The 13,818-nt window shown below is 39.3% G+C and overlaps 2 protein-coding genes across 5 annotated transcripts in view; one reads left to right on the forward strand and one right to left on the reverse strand.

Moving 5' to 3' along the window:
• The window catches only part of ITGB3BP (integrin subunit beta 3 binding protein), a 29,982-nt gene extending 25,560 nt beyond the window's left edge, over nucleotides 1-4,422 (reverse strand). For both annotated transcript variants that reach the window (XM_086753106.1, XM_086753105.1), the window contains exons 1-2: nucleotides 4,336-4,422; nucleotides 336-378 (exon numbers count right to left, since the gene is read on the reverse strand). In XM_086753106.1, coding sequence (XP_086609232.1) covers nucleotides 336-378; nucleotides 4,336-4,340 — 48 coding nt within the window. In that variant the 5' untranslated portion in view covers nucleotides 4,341-4,422. The remainder of the gene's footprint in view (nucleotides 1-335; nucleotides 379-4,335) is intronic.
• Nucleotides 4,411-13,818, forward strand: part of EFCAB7 (EF-hand calcium binding domain 7) — a 29,623-nt gene continuing 20,215 nt past the window's right edge. The window contains exons 1-5 of one of the 3 annotated variants that reach the window (XM_086753103.1): nucleotides 4,434-4,539; nucleotides 4,742-4,854; nucleotides 6,888-7,075; nucleotides 10,606-10,817; nucleotides 13,254-13,340. In XM_086753103.1, the coding sequence (XP_086609229.1) occupies nucleotides 6,889-7,075; nucleotides 10,606-10,817; nucleotides 13,254-13,340 (486 nt within the window). In that variant the 5' untranslated portion in view covers nucleotides 4,434-4,539; nucleotides 4,742-4,854; nucleotide 6,888. Of the gene's footprint in view, nucleotides 4,540-4,583; nucleotides 4,702-4,741; nucleotides 4,855-6,887; nucleotides 7,076-10,605; nucleotides 10,818-13,253; nucleotides 13,341-13,818 lie in introns of those variants that run through there. The other 2 variants (XM_086753104.1, XM_086753101.1) reach the window with 2 other exon arrangements.

Here is a 13,818-nt window from a genome sequence, read left to right on the forward strand (position 1 = left end):
GATTTCACCAAGGATCTTAACTCATTCAGCTCTTGGGTAAATAGTGATGGCAATAAAAAGATGCATATTTCTCTTTATTTTCAAGTAATTCATGTAGATGTACATTACTTAAGGCCAGGCAGTTTTATGACAAATAGAATACAATAAATTTTGTACTAATATTTTCAGCAGTAATTCTGTGGCTTGTTAAGATTTTTCTAGACAACATCCAATCTGTAACAATATAAATGCAACTAAGGAAATATCATCTTTATATGCACATACATGTGTGCATATAGATATACATACACATATATAAACAGACCAGATGACTCCATACACCAAAAAATACTTACATAATCTTTTTTAACAGTGTCCAACTTTAATGCTCTCTTAACTCTGCAACAGAAAAATACGGACAAGTTTTATGGTCATATAGACACAAAGATTTCTGGTAATAAGGTCTACAATCTGTAATTTTAAAGACGTTTTCCTTTCTCGTTTTGACATTTTTTTTCATACAAGAAAACTAACCTCATGCAAAGCAAATACATTAACTGATTAAAATATTGTGTAACAAAAACATTGCTTGTTTAGAAGGATAAAGTGTTTGCATAAGAAATTCCAATTCTCCATTTTATACTAGAGATAAAAATGAAGACGCTGAGTGAAATTGCACTGTATATTTGTCTCTTTCTCAAAGACCATAAACAACAAAAAAAAATGCAAAAGCATTATCATTTACATACCTTCTGAGCAAGGGTTGAAATTGTTTTGCCATTAGTAGAAATAATGCATTAGGCATATAAAACGCACGTACAGCCAAGGTGAAAAAAGTAGTTCTTCCCATCATTTTAGCTCTTAACATGATTCAGTGCTACCAGACTATGACTTAACTGGGGAACAGATGCTCTATGCCTTTACAGGTCCCCAAACCATAAGAAACTATTTTCTAGTCTTCTTCACTATACTGATTCAGGAACATGCCAAGCTCTCTCTGCAAAATCTGCTCTGCTGAACTGGATGCCCAGCTGTTAATGGCAAAGCTAGAAGAGGAAAGCTGAATATTTATAATACTTTATATCGTACAGCTGTCTTCTAAAGAGCAGTCATCAAAATTTTATTGAATGCAGACTAAATGCTCAAAGGAAAGAAAGGTCAACATAAATTAAGACTATTTTTCCCAGAGACAACTGAAACTTTTAAAGTACATTCCTAAATCTTAACAATAGTTTAAAGCATGATATAAAATAGCGAGGAAAAAAACTTAAAATCTTTATAAGAACAGTCCCCAAGAAACATCTATAACACTAAATTAAACAAGATTTAGAAAATACATCATATTTCAAGAACTTAGTTCACAGTTTTCATCTTGAAAAAGAATATTTTGACTTGTAAGGAATTAAGATGACTTCATTCCAAAAGTATATTTTTAAAATTTATGTTACTGTTCCAAAACTGTAAATGAAATTACTGGAAAAATATAATGAAAACACATCTTTGAAATATAACTCAGGTAATGGTCTTACACGAATACTGTTTTAGAGCTATCTCTATTACAAAAAAGGGAAGAGAAGTATTCTATCTTAAAAAAGCCAAGTAAACAGGCAACATTTAAATTAAAAAAGCATCTGAAATTCTTGCCAAAGGGCAGTCAAAGCTGTAACAGTTTGATGGAATTCTTTACAATGTATTTCTTTTTTAAATAGAAAACCATATTGCTTAAGGAATGCAGACTCCATTACATCTTCCACCCCAGTGGCAGCAGAGAAACATTATATTTATTAATACATCTTCTCTGAAAGGATGCTCTAGGGGCCAAGGCATTTGCATGTTATACTAAGGCATGTTATGATGGAAGTTTTTACCATGGACTTCAAAAGAAGCCGCAAGCCAAAGTAAAGCAGAATCTGGACTCAACATAGCTGTAGGATCAAGATAAATGACAAACGACATGAAAACCCCACTAAATTATAAACATCTAGAAAATTTCTTAGGGAGAAAGTTGTGGACTGGTCAAGGCTGTCAAATGTTGTGTACAGCAACAGAGTTGCAGACAGCCCAAATTTCTCTCTGCTGGACTGCAAAACCTCTGCAAACACCCTAAGCTACGGCAGCGAAGAGGCAGCCTCATCCCAGGCAAGCACGTCAAAGTTGGAAGGAGCTGCATGGATACAATTTTGGCTTCAGGAGGTCAACTTTGCCTCACTTTTCCCAATCCATGCTACGCAGCAGCCTGGTTTGCTTGTGGGCTTGTTTTTAATGATTGTCTTTCTCATGCTATAACGTGAGAAGGTAAATCTCAAAATAAGTTAAAATTTTGCTCTTAGCCTACACGCAGTCCCTGGCTAGGACCACTGAAACAAAATTCATCCAGACATCTAACACGAAGACCCAGTCGGCCAAAGTGTGTTCTCTCAGGTCTTTCAAAAGATGAACATGGAGAAAAAACAGTATGTGCACCTAAGTGCAAACAAAATTCCTGAAGTATTTTAGGAAACACTATGCAGGGAAGAGCACCAGCTTTAGTTTGGTTTATCTTTTTTTCATATGTCTGGAAAAGTCGTGCTTTGCCTATGGTGTGGAACCAAATGTCAGAGTGTGAACAAGAAAAGGAGACAACGACGAGCTGCAGGTGATGACAGGACACAATAACCTATTTACTTGAGTTTCCAACCCTTGTATTGGTTTCAAACTCCCTGACAAGGCTTAGTTTATCTTCTTAACTATGCTGAGTATGATGGCAAATGTTTATAGCTAGCTGTACAACCTGCCATTATTATTTTGCCCATAATATTCATCAGGTTAAAGAACTACATATTACTTCCATAGTGTATTGTTCATCTGTCATTCCAGGTCATATTGTCAATTCCTTGCTAATACTGGGAGACCTTTACTCACTTGAACAGTGCTTTGATTAAAACACTTATTATGAGGAACTGTTTAACAGAGAAAGTCTAGCTACGTAATTTAACAGTCTATAAAGAAATTGATCTTTTATATTGTTTTTAATTCCACATACACTTAGCTTTCTCTCCCTCACAATTCATTTTGAATGAATACAATGGTAACAGTCACGTACAGATTTAACATACTAATAAGAACTGGGACTTGATTATACTATTTCATTAAAAATACCCTAGAAAGTATTGTCGTGCATTTTGAGGCCATTTCAGTTAGCTTCCCCTTAAGTTTTTACTTCTACTGGAGAAAAAAAGAAAACACCTCTATAGTATTTACATATTGCTTCATCTTTAAATCCTGCCAGTGAAAATGTCTCATTAATTGGAAAAGCAGAAAGAATACATGATAATTTTCTACGTTCAGGTTAAATGGTAGTGAACCTCAGTGTGCAACCAGGGAGAAACTGACTCACCAGTGAGAAACTGAAACATCAAAGAATCAAAGCTTTGTAGGGATAAGTTCTCTTTGTATTACTGCTGTTCGTCATGAATACTTCAACTTCCAGTGGTCCAGACTGACAGAAATTGGAACCTATGTTAGCTCTAATGTAAGTTATCTTCAAAGTCGCATAAGTAGCTGTAAACTGGGACAACACCCTAAACCTTCATACGGGCAGCATGAATCTTATGGCCTCACCTTGCTGCTGTTGAAGTTAGCAACATCCCACACGTTTTCTTTGTTTTTCAGAAGGCCGTTTATTAGCATGATTAGCAAAGACACACAAGAATAGCATCAGACTTACATGACTATTGCTTGATAAACTGCAAAGAATAGGAGAAATATGAACAGGATTTATTCCAATTGGAGACAACATGAAGAGATCTAGCCTGATGGAAAACGGACAGGGAACACATCAGACCCCAAACCCCAGATGTCAAACTCAGCACAACATGGCTCCTGCCACTCTTCCAGCCCCCACCACAGAGCCTCACAGCCTTTACCCATGGGGTCTGCAGAGACAAACCAACTCCCCCTCGGCTGGGGAAGCCGGGAACAGCCACCTAACACACAGAAAGCATTACCCGTGCCAGCGGGCATCGCCCACCCAAACTCCGCCTGGATAAGGCTCTGCCCCGAGGAGCCACCATCTTAAGTATCTCCCAGTCCCATCCGACAGCTAGAAGAAACAAAACTTGCCCTTCCCCGCGCCACGGCGTGCTCCCCCCGTGTCCGGGACAGCCCGAGGAGCACGTTTGTCCCCGGGGAACCAGCTCGAAGGCGCCGGGGAGCAGCGCTCCGCCTCACCGCGCCCCACACACAGGCCCCGGCTCCTGCGGCTCCCGCCCCGCTCCCAGGGGCCGTCCCGCCGCCGAGAGGCGCGGCAGCCAGCGGGGAAGAAGCAGTTAAGGCCGAACTTTCCTTCTCCCACCCCTCCCAGTGCCCGATACCTACGACATTTCGGCGCCTGGAGCCGCTCCCGCCGTTTTTGTGGATCTCCCGCCGCCGTGCACCGGTCAAACGCCGCCGGCTGGAAACGGCGCTGGGAGGGCGGGACCGGGGCGGGGGGAAGCCCGTGCCCGTTGGGCCTGCGGGGCCGGCTCGTCGGGCCCTGCTCTCGGTGCTGAGGGCCGGTGGTCGGCGTCCCTCCTCGGGAAGGTTTGTGCCAGGGCGGGAGGTGAGGCCCCTCGGGGCCGCTGGGCAGGGCGGGAGAGCCGATTCCCCTCCGACGGGCTGGGGGAAGGGGATTGTAACGTCTTTTGCTTGAGGGTGGATGGTGAATTTTGCCCAAGAAGACCCCTGGGCCCACTGGAGAGGGAGGTAATGAGATTCATGTGGTAAAAGAGTTTCCTCGTTTCAGGGGAGCGAGGCCTGGCCGCTTGGAAGTTTAAGGAGCAGCAGCGCGGCGCTTCCCTGTCCGTGTGTTTGCCCTGGATGGAGGCGACCCTCGGCCTCGGACCCTCGGCAGGAAAGGTCGGTGTTGCCAGGAAGGGAATGACTTAATTCCTGCTCGGAAGACGGTTTTTATTTGTTAGATTCATAGCAACTAAAAATGGAAAGTAATAGTTAGGCTGTGTCGTCCTCCCGCTTCGGCTGAGGCTGGATTGCTCCCCTCCGTCTATTTTGTCTAATGTGCCATTTGTCCGGTAAAAATTTAACAGCCTGAGCCGTGGGGGTGCTGGCAGTGCTGTCACCAAGCTATTGCTCACCGGATTTCTGAGCAATGTCTCGGCAGCGCTTGTTGGCAGAACTGTGGCCCACGCAAGAAATATCTCGGCAGGGAGAAGTCTAAGGAGTATAAACGAGAGCTCACATTTTATAAACTGGTTACTGGAAAATTAACATTTATTCTTCTTTTCCTCCTTGACTTTAACCCACTTCCATTTTGTGTGTGTAACACTGGTGCTTAATTATAGTGACACCCGTTTGCAGTAACCAGACTGTGTCACAGTGTCCCTATGGGGTCCTTCTAATGCCAGTGTAATATTAAAGTGTCAGGCAGGCGGTCTGTGTATTATAAATAGGGTACTTCATCCATGATAAGCGATTATTATCTTTCTTTCCCAAGTGTAAAAGACCTATATAACTCAAGAAGGTGCGAGTGATTTAGGCCTCCTGAGTAAGAATCCAATGAGTCCTGAAGGGGACCCTATGATGTCGTTGTCTTGTTGCTGAACTTGAGATATTCAATTTGTTACACTGGAATATATTTTCTGAAGTCAACATTGGGTAAAATAATATGAGAGGCTGTTAGACCAACAGTACAACACGATTTAGTGTCCCTCTGTGATGGCCTTCTAAAAACCTTAATCACCCTTGGTAAAAGCAGAAAGCTGCTGTTAAAGTTTGCTGGCCATTGGTGAGCAAACAATATTAGTTACTGCTTTGAATTGTTTTAATAATTTAGAAAAAATGCATTTCATATTTTTTCTGTTCTTTTACAATTCTATGCATAGTGTTCTTGTACGTGAAACACCTAAGTTACGCAAAGTTTTATGCACATTCTTAGCTTCAGACTTCTTTATTTCTATTAATTATATTTAGATAACTCTTAAAAGTAGAACTAAGTATGCTTAACTTCACATACTTGAAGGATTAAGGGTTACAATTTTGACCAGTTTTACTGTTACCCATACGTTTTATTGAATTACAGTTGTAAAAAGAGAAAACAAAAGCCCATTCTGGTATGGGTTGGCACCAGGAAAAAAAATGTAATAAATTTAAGAATTATGGTGTCACTTTTTAAACACTGAATATTATATGGTGCTTATGACATTACAGTCTCTACTGAATCTTTAAATCTTTAAAATAATTCTGTGCCTCTCACACTTGTGGCCATATTTAAATTGATTTTTTTTTTTCCTAAAACCACTCCCCTTTGCTACTGCTGGTGACTAGTAGCAACAATACTGGGAGCAAAGGAGTGGTAGGTATGGTATGTTCATTAATTTTCCATCGTGACAAATCGTGCTAGGCATAGACAACGGTAGTAGAGTCATCAGAGCCAACAAGTGTGCTTCTGTACAAATTCTCCCGTTGTTTCTGTCTTTAGGAGAATTTAGCTAACTTGGCAAGAGTAGAAATTCTAGTGGAAATGTGTACTAAGGACAAGTCCTAGTGATTTATTTCTAAACATGGACAGCAATGGTTTGTATCACAGATAACTTGAAAATGTATTATTATGCTTTAAAGTAACATTACCATATAATCATTGTGATATCAAATGTCTGAAATGAAAATAAAATACAACAAAATGAAACTTTTCACTACCAAGAAAGAATAAATTGTGAATAATAAGTAGAGCTCAAGCTATTTTTGTTTGCAGATCTCATGGTGCTTACCTGCTGGTGTAGGTACGTAGTCCCATCCCAGACTTAGAGAATGGAAAACATCTGACCGGGATGGCAGGATAATTTGTGCTAGTCTGTGTTTCAGAGGAAAAACCAGAAACATTATTAAACAAGTAAGAGAGTAACAAATTGTAACTGTAATTGTATTCTTCACAGAATGGCCAGCAGTCCTGAGAATAACGCATCCCTCTCTGTTCAGAAAGCCACATGCCCAGAAAGTTCCCAAGCAAAGAAGTCCCAGCATGCAGAAGAAGCAATCTTTTACACGAACTGCCGAGCAGCTTATCTAACTGTTTTGAAAAGCAGTTTAGAAAATATTAAATCAAAAGAACAACTCAGTTTAGGTAAATATTAGATTTTTTTTCTTCTCCATAACTGTTGCATATGATGATTGCGGTGGGTAGTTTGCAAACAGCAGTCAACAGTTCAGTTGTGAGAGCATCCCAATGCATAAACTCAGTAACTGTTTTGAGGAATTTACAGTAGTTTTAGATAGGGTTCAGATTTCAAGTGTTGGTGGCTGTATCTTTGAAGACATTTTCATCATTTACCTGTTATAAAATATGTCACGCGGTGATTTTTCAAACTTTATAGAAACTACCATTCCTCAGTGTTTTTCATTTTCCTCAAATCCTTAATCTTTGTTGCTAGGTGTTGGATGACCCATGGAAGTGGGAGTTGTATAGAGGGCTTGTAATCTGTAAATCGCCAGCATGACTGGGCAAAAGTCGATACCAGCTGACAGCTTACAAGGGACTTGAGTTGTTTAACACCAGCAGATTTGATGGTAGCGTTGTTGCTTACTTGAGGTGGGCCTAGGTACTGCCTTTTGATTGTGGCATTTCTGCAATAAGCTTTTTCCTATCCCTGACAAATGATTAAGTTCGGTTTATAGTGAGCAATTGCCCTGGCACAGAAAAATGCCATGATCACTGTCATTAATTGGCACAGAGGTTTGCAGACTCATAGAAGAGGTTCTTATTGGAGGCATAGATATGTACCTTAGCATGTTTTGTTAGTGAGTTGTTTTGTTTTTTTTTTCTTAGAGCATTTCTGTCCTTTTGCAAAAAAGTTATATGGTTTTGAGGTTTTGTGTAATAGCAGGGATTGCATCAGGGAACCCATGAAAGTGTCTATCCGTCCTGTTTTTTACCTGGAGTTTCGTGATTATTTGAAAATCTTAGCTTACTTTATTGGAAAAAAATGTTTCCAGCTCACATAGCTGACAAAGAAAGCATGAGAATATAAACCTTCAGTTAGACAAAAAGAATCAAAATGTATCATTAAAAAAGTAATGATTTTTATTTTGTGTGTTTTGGGGTGCAGCTCAGAATGCACTTGGGATTAGTGGTTGTATAGGTTGCTCTCTCAAGTCTTCCTCATACATTATGATGCCAGTTAAGGGTAAGAGTGTTACGGTATCGCAGTTGTTTGTAGTTAAAAAAAAAAAACAACAACAAACAACCAAGTAACAGCTGAAGGCAAAAACATGCTGTGCTATCAAATAATTTAATTATAATTCTAGCCTTATTTTTTTCTGCCTATGTGAGGAAATAAATTTCTCACTAATGGCTGCATTGCCCACACCTGAAGTACATGACATCTCCAGGTGGAACCCACCACTGTAAAAGCTGAGCGTACTTCTCTGATGCACCGATTGCTTGTGGCTTCCTTCCCTGTACCAGTACGTGAAATTCTACCCGTTAGCAAGCGCGTTCTTTCACCATGTGACTTAGTGTTATCCAGGCTTTCTCAGCTGTAATAAAAGTGCCTTTATAACATCCTGATGGTAGTTTGGGATAATCTGGATTTTAGGATAGGAGTGGTGTGAACAAATGTAACCTCTTTTATATATGCTGTGGCTTTCATCTCTATTCATACACCACTTCACTACACAGCAAGTGTTTGCGCATTTTGGTTTCAAGGTCAACTTGGAAAGGGCTCAGATTCCCAGTCTTTTCAGATATATTTAAGAACTTATTTTAAAATTTGTAAGCGTTGAGAGTTGTTATAGACTTATGTTGTATATTAAGTAAATTCTGGCATGTGTGGTGCCAGTGTTTAAGCATCTCTTGCTAGATGATGTTTGGCTAATATTCTAAACTGCGAAATATTCACTTAGGATTGGCCTTGAGAAATCTTATTTGTAGGAGTTTTACTTACTCACGGATAGTAGCTTCCTGTCTTGTGGTGTACTCTTACTTAAGGTATTTAGCAGAATCTGTCTGTGAAGAAGTATAAGTAAAAGGTGTGATCTAACTGAACTTTCAAAAATACAAACTTGGGAGGCATGTAGGGTGTGGCAAGTCCTGATCTCCCAGGATATATAAAAACACAGAATTGTCATATATTTGAAGGATACTCTGTTAAATGTAAGTGAATACTGTGCTCTGTTGACATTCCAGGGAACTTAGCTATCCATGTAAACAAACACTCAGAGTAACTGCCCTTCCCTGGCTGACCTTGACGTGGAAATCCTGAAACAATTGCTGTGTGTCCAAGCGTTGCATGGATAAAGATGGAAGCTTTGCTGTGTTCTCCTGACTGAGCTTGTAGAGGTGACAGGGCAGAAATCTTTATTTAGTCCTTGGCATTTGATCAGAGATTAACAACAAAGGTGTCTGGTTTTATTTGTTTGTTTTTATGGTGACACAGTTGCCTACTGAGAATTGTAGTGATGCCACCACCTCATTTCACAGATGCTACTGACCTGCTCTCAGCTGGTACAGACTTGGTCATTGGTCAGCTGGCTAAAAATAAATCAGCTAGCCTAGGTAGAGATGAAGGATGTCTTGTGTTTCCCTAAAAAACTTGATTATATGGGAAGATATAAAAGCCTCTCTCCAGTTTCAGATAGACTGTGCCTTTGAATTTAATTTCAATTTAACGTAATACCTTTTTCACACTGGAAACTGATGAAAGGATGTTTTCAGTAAAGCCTTTTAAGAGGCTAACCAGATCCAGCCAATTAATTTTCAGGAATGGCAGGTGTAGGCGCAGTGGGACTGATTACATATGGGAATGGCTGTTGGCCTTAACAATGTATGTCTGTTGGTATCGTTCTTCCTTTACATTTGAAATTCATATTGTATAATTTGAATTGATAAGCTCAAATGTATAGAGGTGACAAAATGTTGTTTAAGATAAATCCTACGCTAGATCTCAGTTCTTGGCAAAGTGAGTGGAAACGTTTATGTGGATCTCGGTAGAAACAGGCTCTAATAATGTGCAAGCTTACAAATAACACGTTCTTGATGTTAAGGCATGGGATATAGACACCGGGCTGAATTTTACATTTGTCACTTGAGGAGACTGTCTTTGAATCAGTGGATATTTTGCTTAACTGGTAGTTTCAGCCCATTTACTTTCTTTAAGGAAGACATCCCATTGAGTTTAGTAGAACAGTGCAAGTGAGTAAGTGGAAGCTGCAGATCAGAGCATTTAAGGAAAATATTTCCTGTGATATTGCTGTGTTATAAAAAGTCACAGGCTGCCCTCTGGTTTCTTCCTTTTTCTGTAGAAGAAAGTGGGTGTGATTCTCAACAGTGCGGCATGTCATCTCTGTGCTGGGTTATAGTTTGCGAGGGATGATCTAGGATGCCAGGCACTGCCTGTTTGATGTCTCCTCTCAAAAGATTGTGTGAGTGAACTCATCTGCCCCTCAGGCTGCTTGAACCTCTCTGGTACAAACCACAGAATTCAAGGCTGCAGAAGGTCACAGTCAGTCTATCCTTCAGACTTGCTTTTCCCTTGGATTCATTTGGTTTAAAAAAAAAAAAAAAGTCTCAACATGGAAAGTGATTAAAGGATGTTTTGAAAAAACTCCATTACTGACAGCTGGAATATATAGTTAATGTTGTGTTTTATTGTTCAGTACTTCGACAGGCTGGAAGAAATCCATCTCAGAAGACAATAAATAAATATTGGACTTCACAAACGACTACACTGAATTTTGATGATTTTTGTACAATTTTAAAAAAAGAAAAACCAACTACAAAAACTGAGCTGCTCAAAGCATTTGGAAAAATAGATACAGATAACACTGGATATATTTTACATGATGAACTTTATAAAATTCTTACAATGGTAAGTATCAGTAGAAACTTAATTATCCATCTTTAACCATTAGTAGAGATTTTGGAAATTAGATAGTAAAACTATCCTGAATGTGTAAACACAATAAATGATTCATGTTATTTTGGTTTTTTTTTAGCAATTTTATGTCCAATTTTCCATGGTTATATGATTTTTCTTCAGTTTTTTCCCCTTAGAGTCTTGCAGTTGAGAACCCGTCTGTCCTTTCAGTAATTGTGCCTTGAAGGTGCAAACTGGCAGAAAAAATTTTTTTTTTGTACTTTCACAGAACGCTTTGTTGAAATCCTATCTGTACTGCAGTGGAGCGATAGAAAGGGAAGCACGTGTCTCTCCTTTGGTTGAGTTAGTGCAAATCCCTCTATTCTTTATAGAGCCCCTCTGCAGCCCTTTGGGGTTATGAACGTTTACCAAGAGAGCTGATGACATGCTTTTGCTGTTCTCTCCTCACAAGCTGTTGTCTATGTATGTTCAGATACAAAGTTAAAAAAGAACATTTTTATGTTATCCATAAAATATTACAGTCAGTGCTTTAGTTTTATCACAGCTGTGATGTTCTGTCACACCGGTGACTTCACTGGATCGTATAATTAGTTCATTGGGGTCTTAAGATAAGTTGTGCTAGGGTAGGTCAATATTTTGGTTTCAGATTATGCATTATCAACGCAAAACATGCAAATGTCATGAGGCTTAGCTGTACATGTCATTAATATGGCTTAAAATAATGGCATTAAAAATGTCTGGAACTTCTCTTTTAGCTGCTGAACTCCCACCATATTTTTTAGGCTTCATTGCATAATCTGAAAGGATAGAAAAGATTTATTTTTAAGTAGCAGCTGAGATTTTTGTGATATTATGAGACTGTAGGAGCTGAAACTTTAAAGAAAACATTACTAAGAATATGTTACAATGACGAGTATTGACAGGATTAAAATCCTCTGAGGATCTGCAAAGCAAGCAAACAAAACCCCTGAAACAAAACAGTCTTCCAAGTCAGTGCAGAGCTAATGCTCTGAGTTTAAACTACATGGATTACATCACAGATGGTTACAGTGATTTTGTTTCTTTGTTCTGTCAAGTTTTTTCTTTGTAAACAAAAAAACCCCACACCCTTGTAAAAGCCAATCATCTTGCAAAGCACAAACACTAGGAGCAGTAACAATTAAAAATGGAGCGTAGTAGAATCCTAGTAGAGTGCTGAAAAATTAGAATAAAACACTTTTAAGGAAACGTAGAGGAGAGCAACCTGGGACAGAAGCAACAAACAGTTTACATACTGTTTTCATGGTGGTTCACCCCATAAAGATTATTTGTTTACTTCAAACATTGTGGCAGAGCCATCAGTCCTCATTTTGCAAGAACAAAAAGATACAGTTGCAATCCTAAGGAAATATTCTTTATATAAGGGAAGACAAAAGTAACAGATGTTGAGTGCTACTGTATTTATGCCACGAAGAGCTGTAAATTCTATATTGTTACATAAAGTCAGGGCATTGCTTAATATTGGCCCAGACTAAGAGCTTACTGGATGTGCTTGCAGTAGCAACTGGTGCTGTTCAAAGAGAGGAGGATCAGGATTTGATTTGTTGCAATCCACTGTGGCTCCAGGACCATATGTCCACATCACACGTTTACTAACAATGAAGTTCTCATCAGTTTTCAGTCTCAAGTTTACACCGTGCATCTATACTTGAAGAGCGATATGAAGTAGATTTCTGTACAGCTATTACGTACTGCTGTGTCATCGCTAACAGCCCTGTTAATCTACCTAGAGAAAATTGCTGGAGGACCTTCTGGAAGGCATGCTTTCTTCCTGAGAGATGTACCTTGTGTCCATACTGCAAGTGGGGCACTGGAGATGATGTTCTGACATGCAACTCGAGACTTGGTTCCAAAAGGAGAGAAATTGCTTTGGCTTCATGCTAATGATTCCAAGTAGAGATGGGTGCAAGCCAAATTCATGCCTGGAATAACACTTCTAGTGAACTATATTGCAGTTGTAGACTGGTATAACAGGATAGCTCAATTAAATAAGTGAATCTAACCATTATGAAGTTAGCTCTTGGTTGTTAGTGTGCTACAGTGTAAGTAAGAATGACTGAGAGCTGGGATTCCCCAGTTTATGGAAAATTTTCTGAAACTGATGCAAGTGTCATTCATGGTAGGTTTCCAGAAGACACCACAAAATTGCATAAACCGATGCAATTCATCTGTGCAGTATTTGGTGGCATTGTAGGGACATAATTTTTATGACTTTGACCTCCATTTTGGTCATGCAAATCAAATTCCATTAAATGTATTGCAAGATAAGATTCCCTGGAAGGATATTAAAAAAAAAATAAAATCTTTCTTTGTGTTTTTATTAAGTGTGCACTGTAGGTGAACAGCGTTCTTGATTAGGAACCCAAACTGAGTTGTTGTTTGTTGCAGAGAGGTGAAAAAATGACTGAGGATGAAGTGAGTGCCATTACTAAACAAGTGGACTTCAACTGCAGTGGCAAACTTGACTACAAAAAGGTATGGCAAAGCGAGATATTGTTTGTTCTTGTGTTACTGGCTTGATGTTACTGACAGTATTAGCAGTATCAAACACAACACGTGCCGCCTCCATGTGTTGGTCTGTTGATGACCTTACCCCAGGCCCTCCTCCGACTGCCTTCATGATGGAGCATGGGCTGGTATGTATTTCTGTTTCCCTCCCTTTATTTGGCTATTATCCTTAAAAGGTCACTTGCTGCAAGTGAACTTACTGTATTAGGCAGAGCCTAGTAGTAACAGGAAGCCTAACAGTGTGTGTGAAGGTAAGAGTTAAAGGAATGGCAGGATAAAGATGACAATGGATAGCAAACTTAGCTAATCAGTGAGAGTTGCTATGTCTGTGACATTTCATAATTTCTTTGGGAGAGTACATGTTATTGTATATGTTGAACATCTTATTTTCAAGATGCAACATCTTGTCAGTTTTTTTTTTTTTACATCATCTCTAAGCAATGAA

Source organism: Chlamydotis macqueenii, chromosome 8 (genome assembly GCF_036417535.1).
Source record: "Chlamydotis macqueenii isolate bChlMac1 chromosome 8, bChlMac1.mat, whole genome shotgun sequence".
Taxonomy (NCBI): Eukaryota; Metazoa; Chordata; class Aves; order Otidiformes; family Otididae; genus Chlamydotis; species Chlamydotis macqueenii.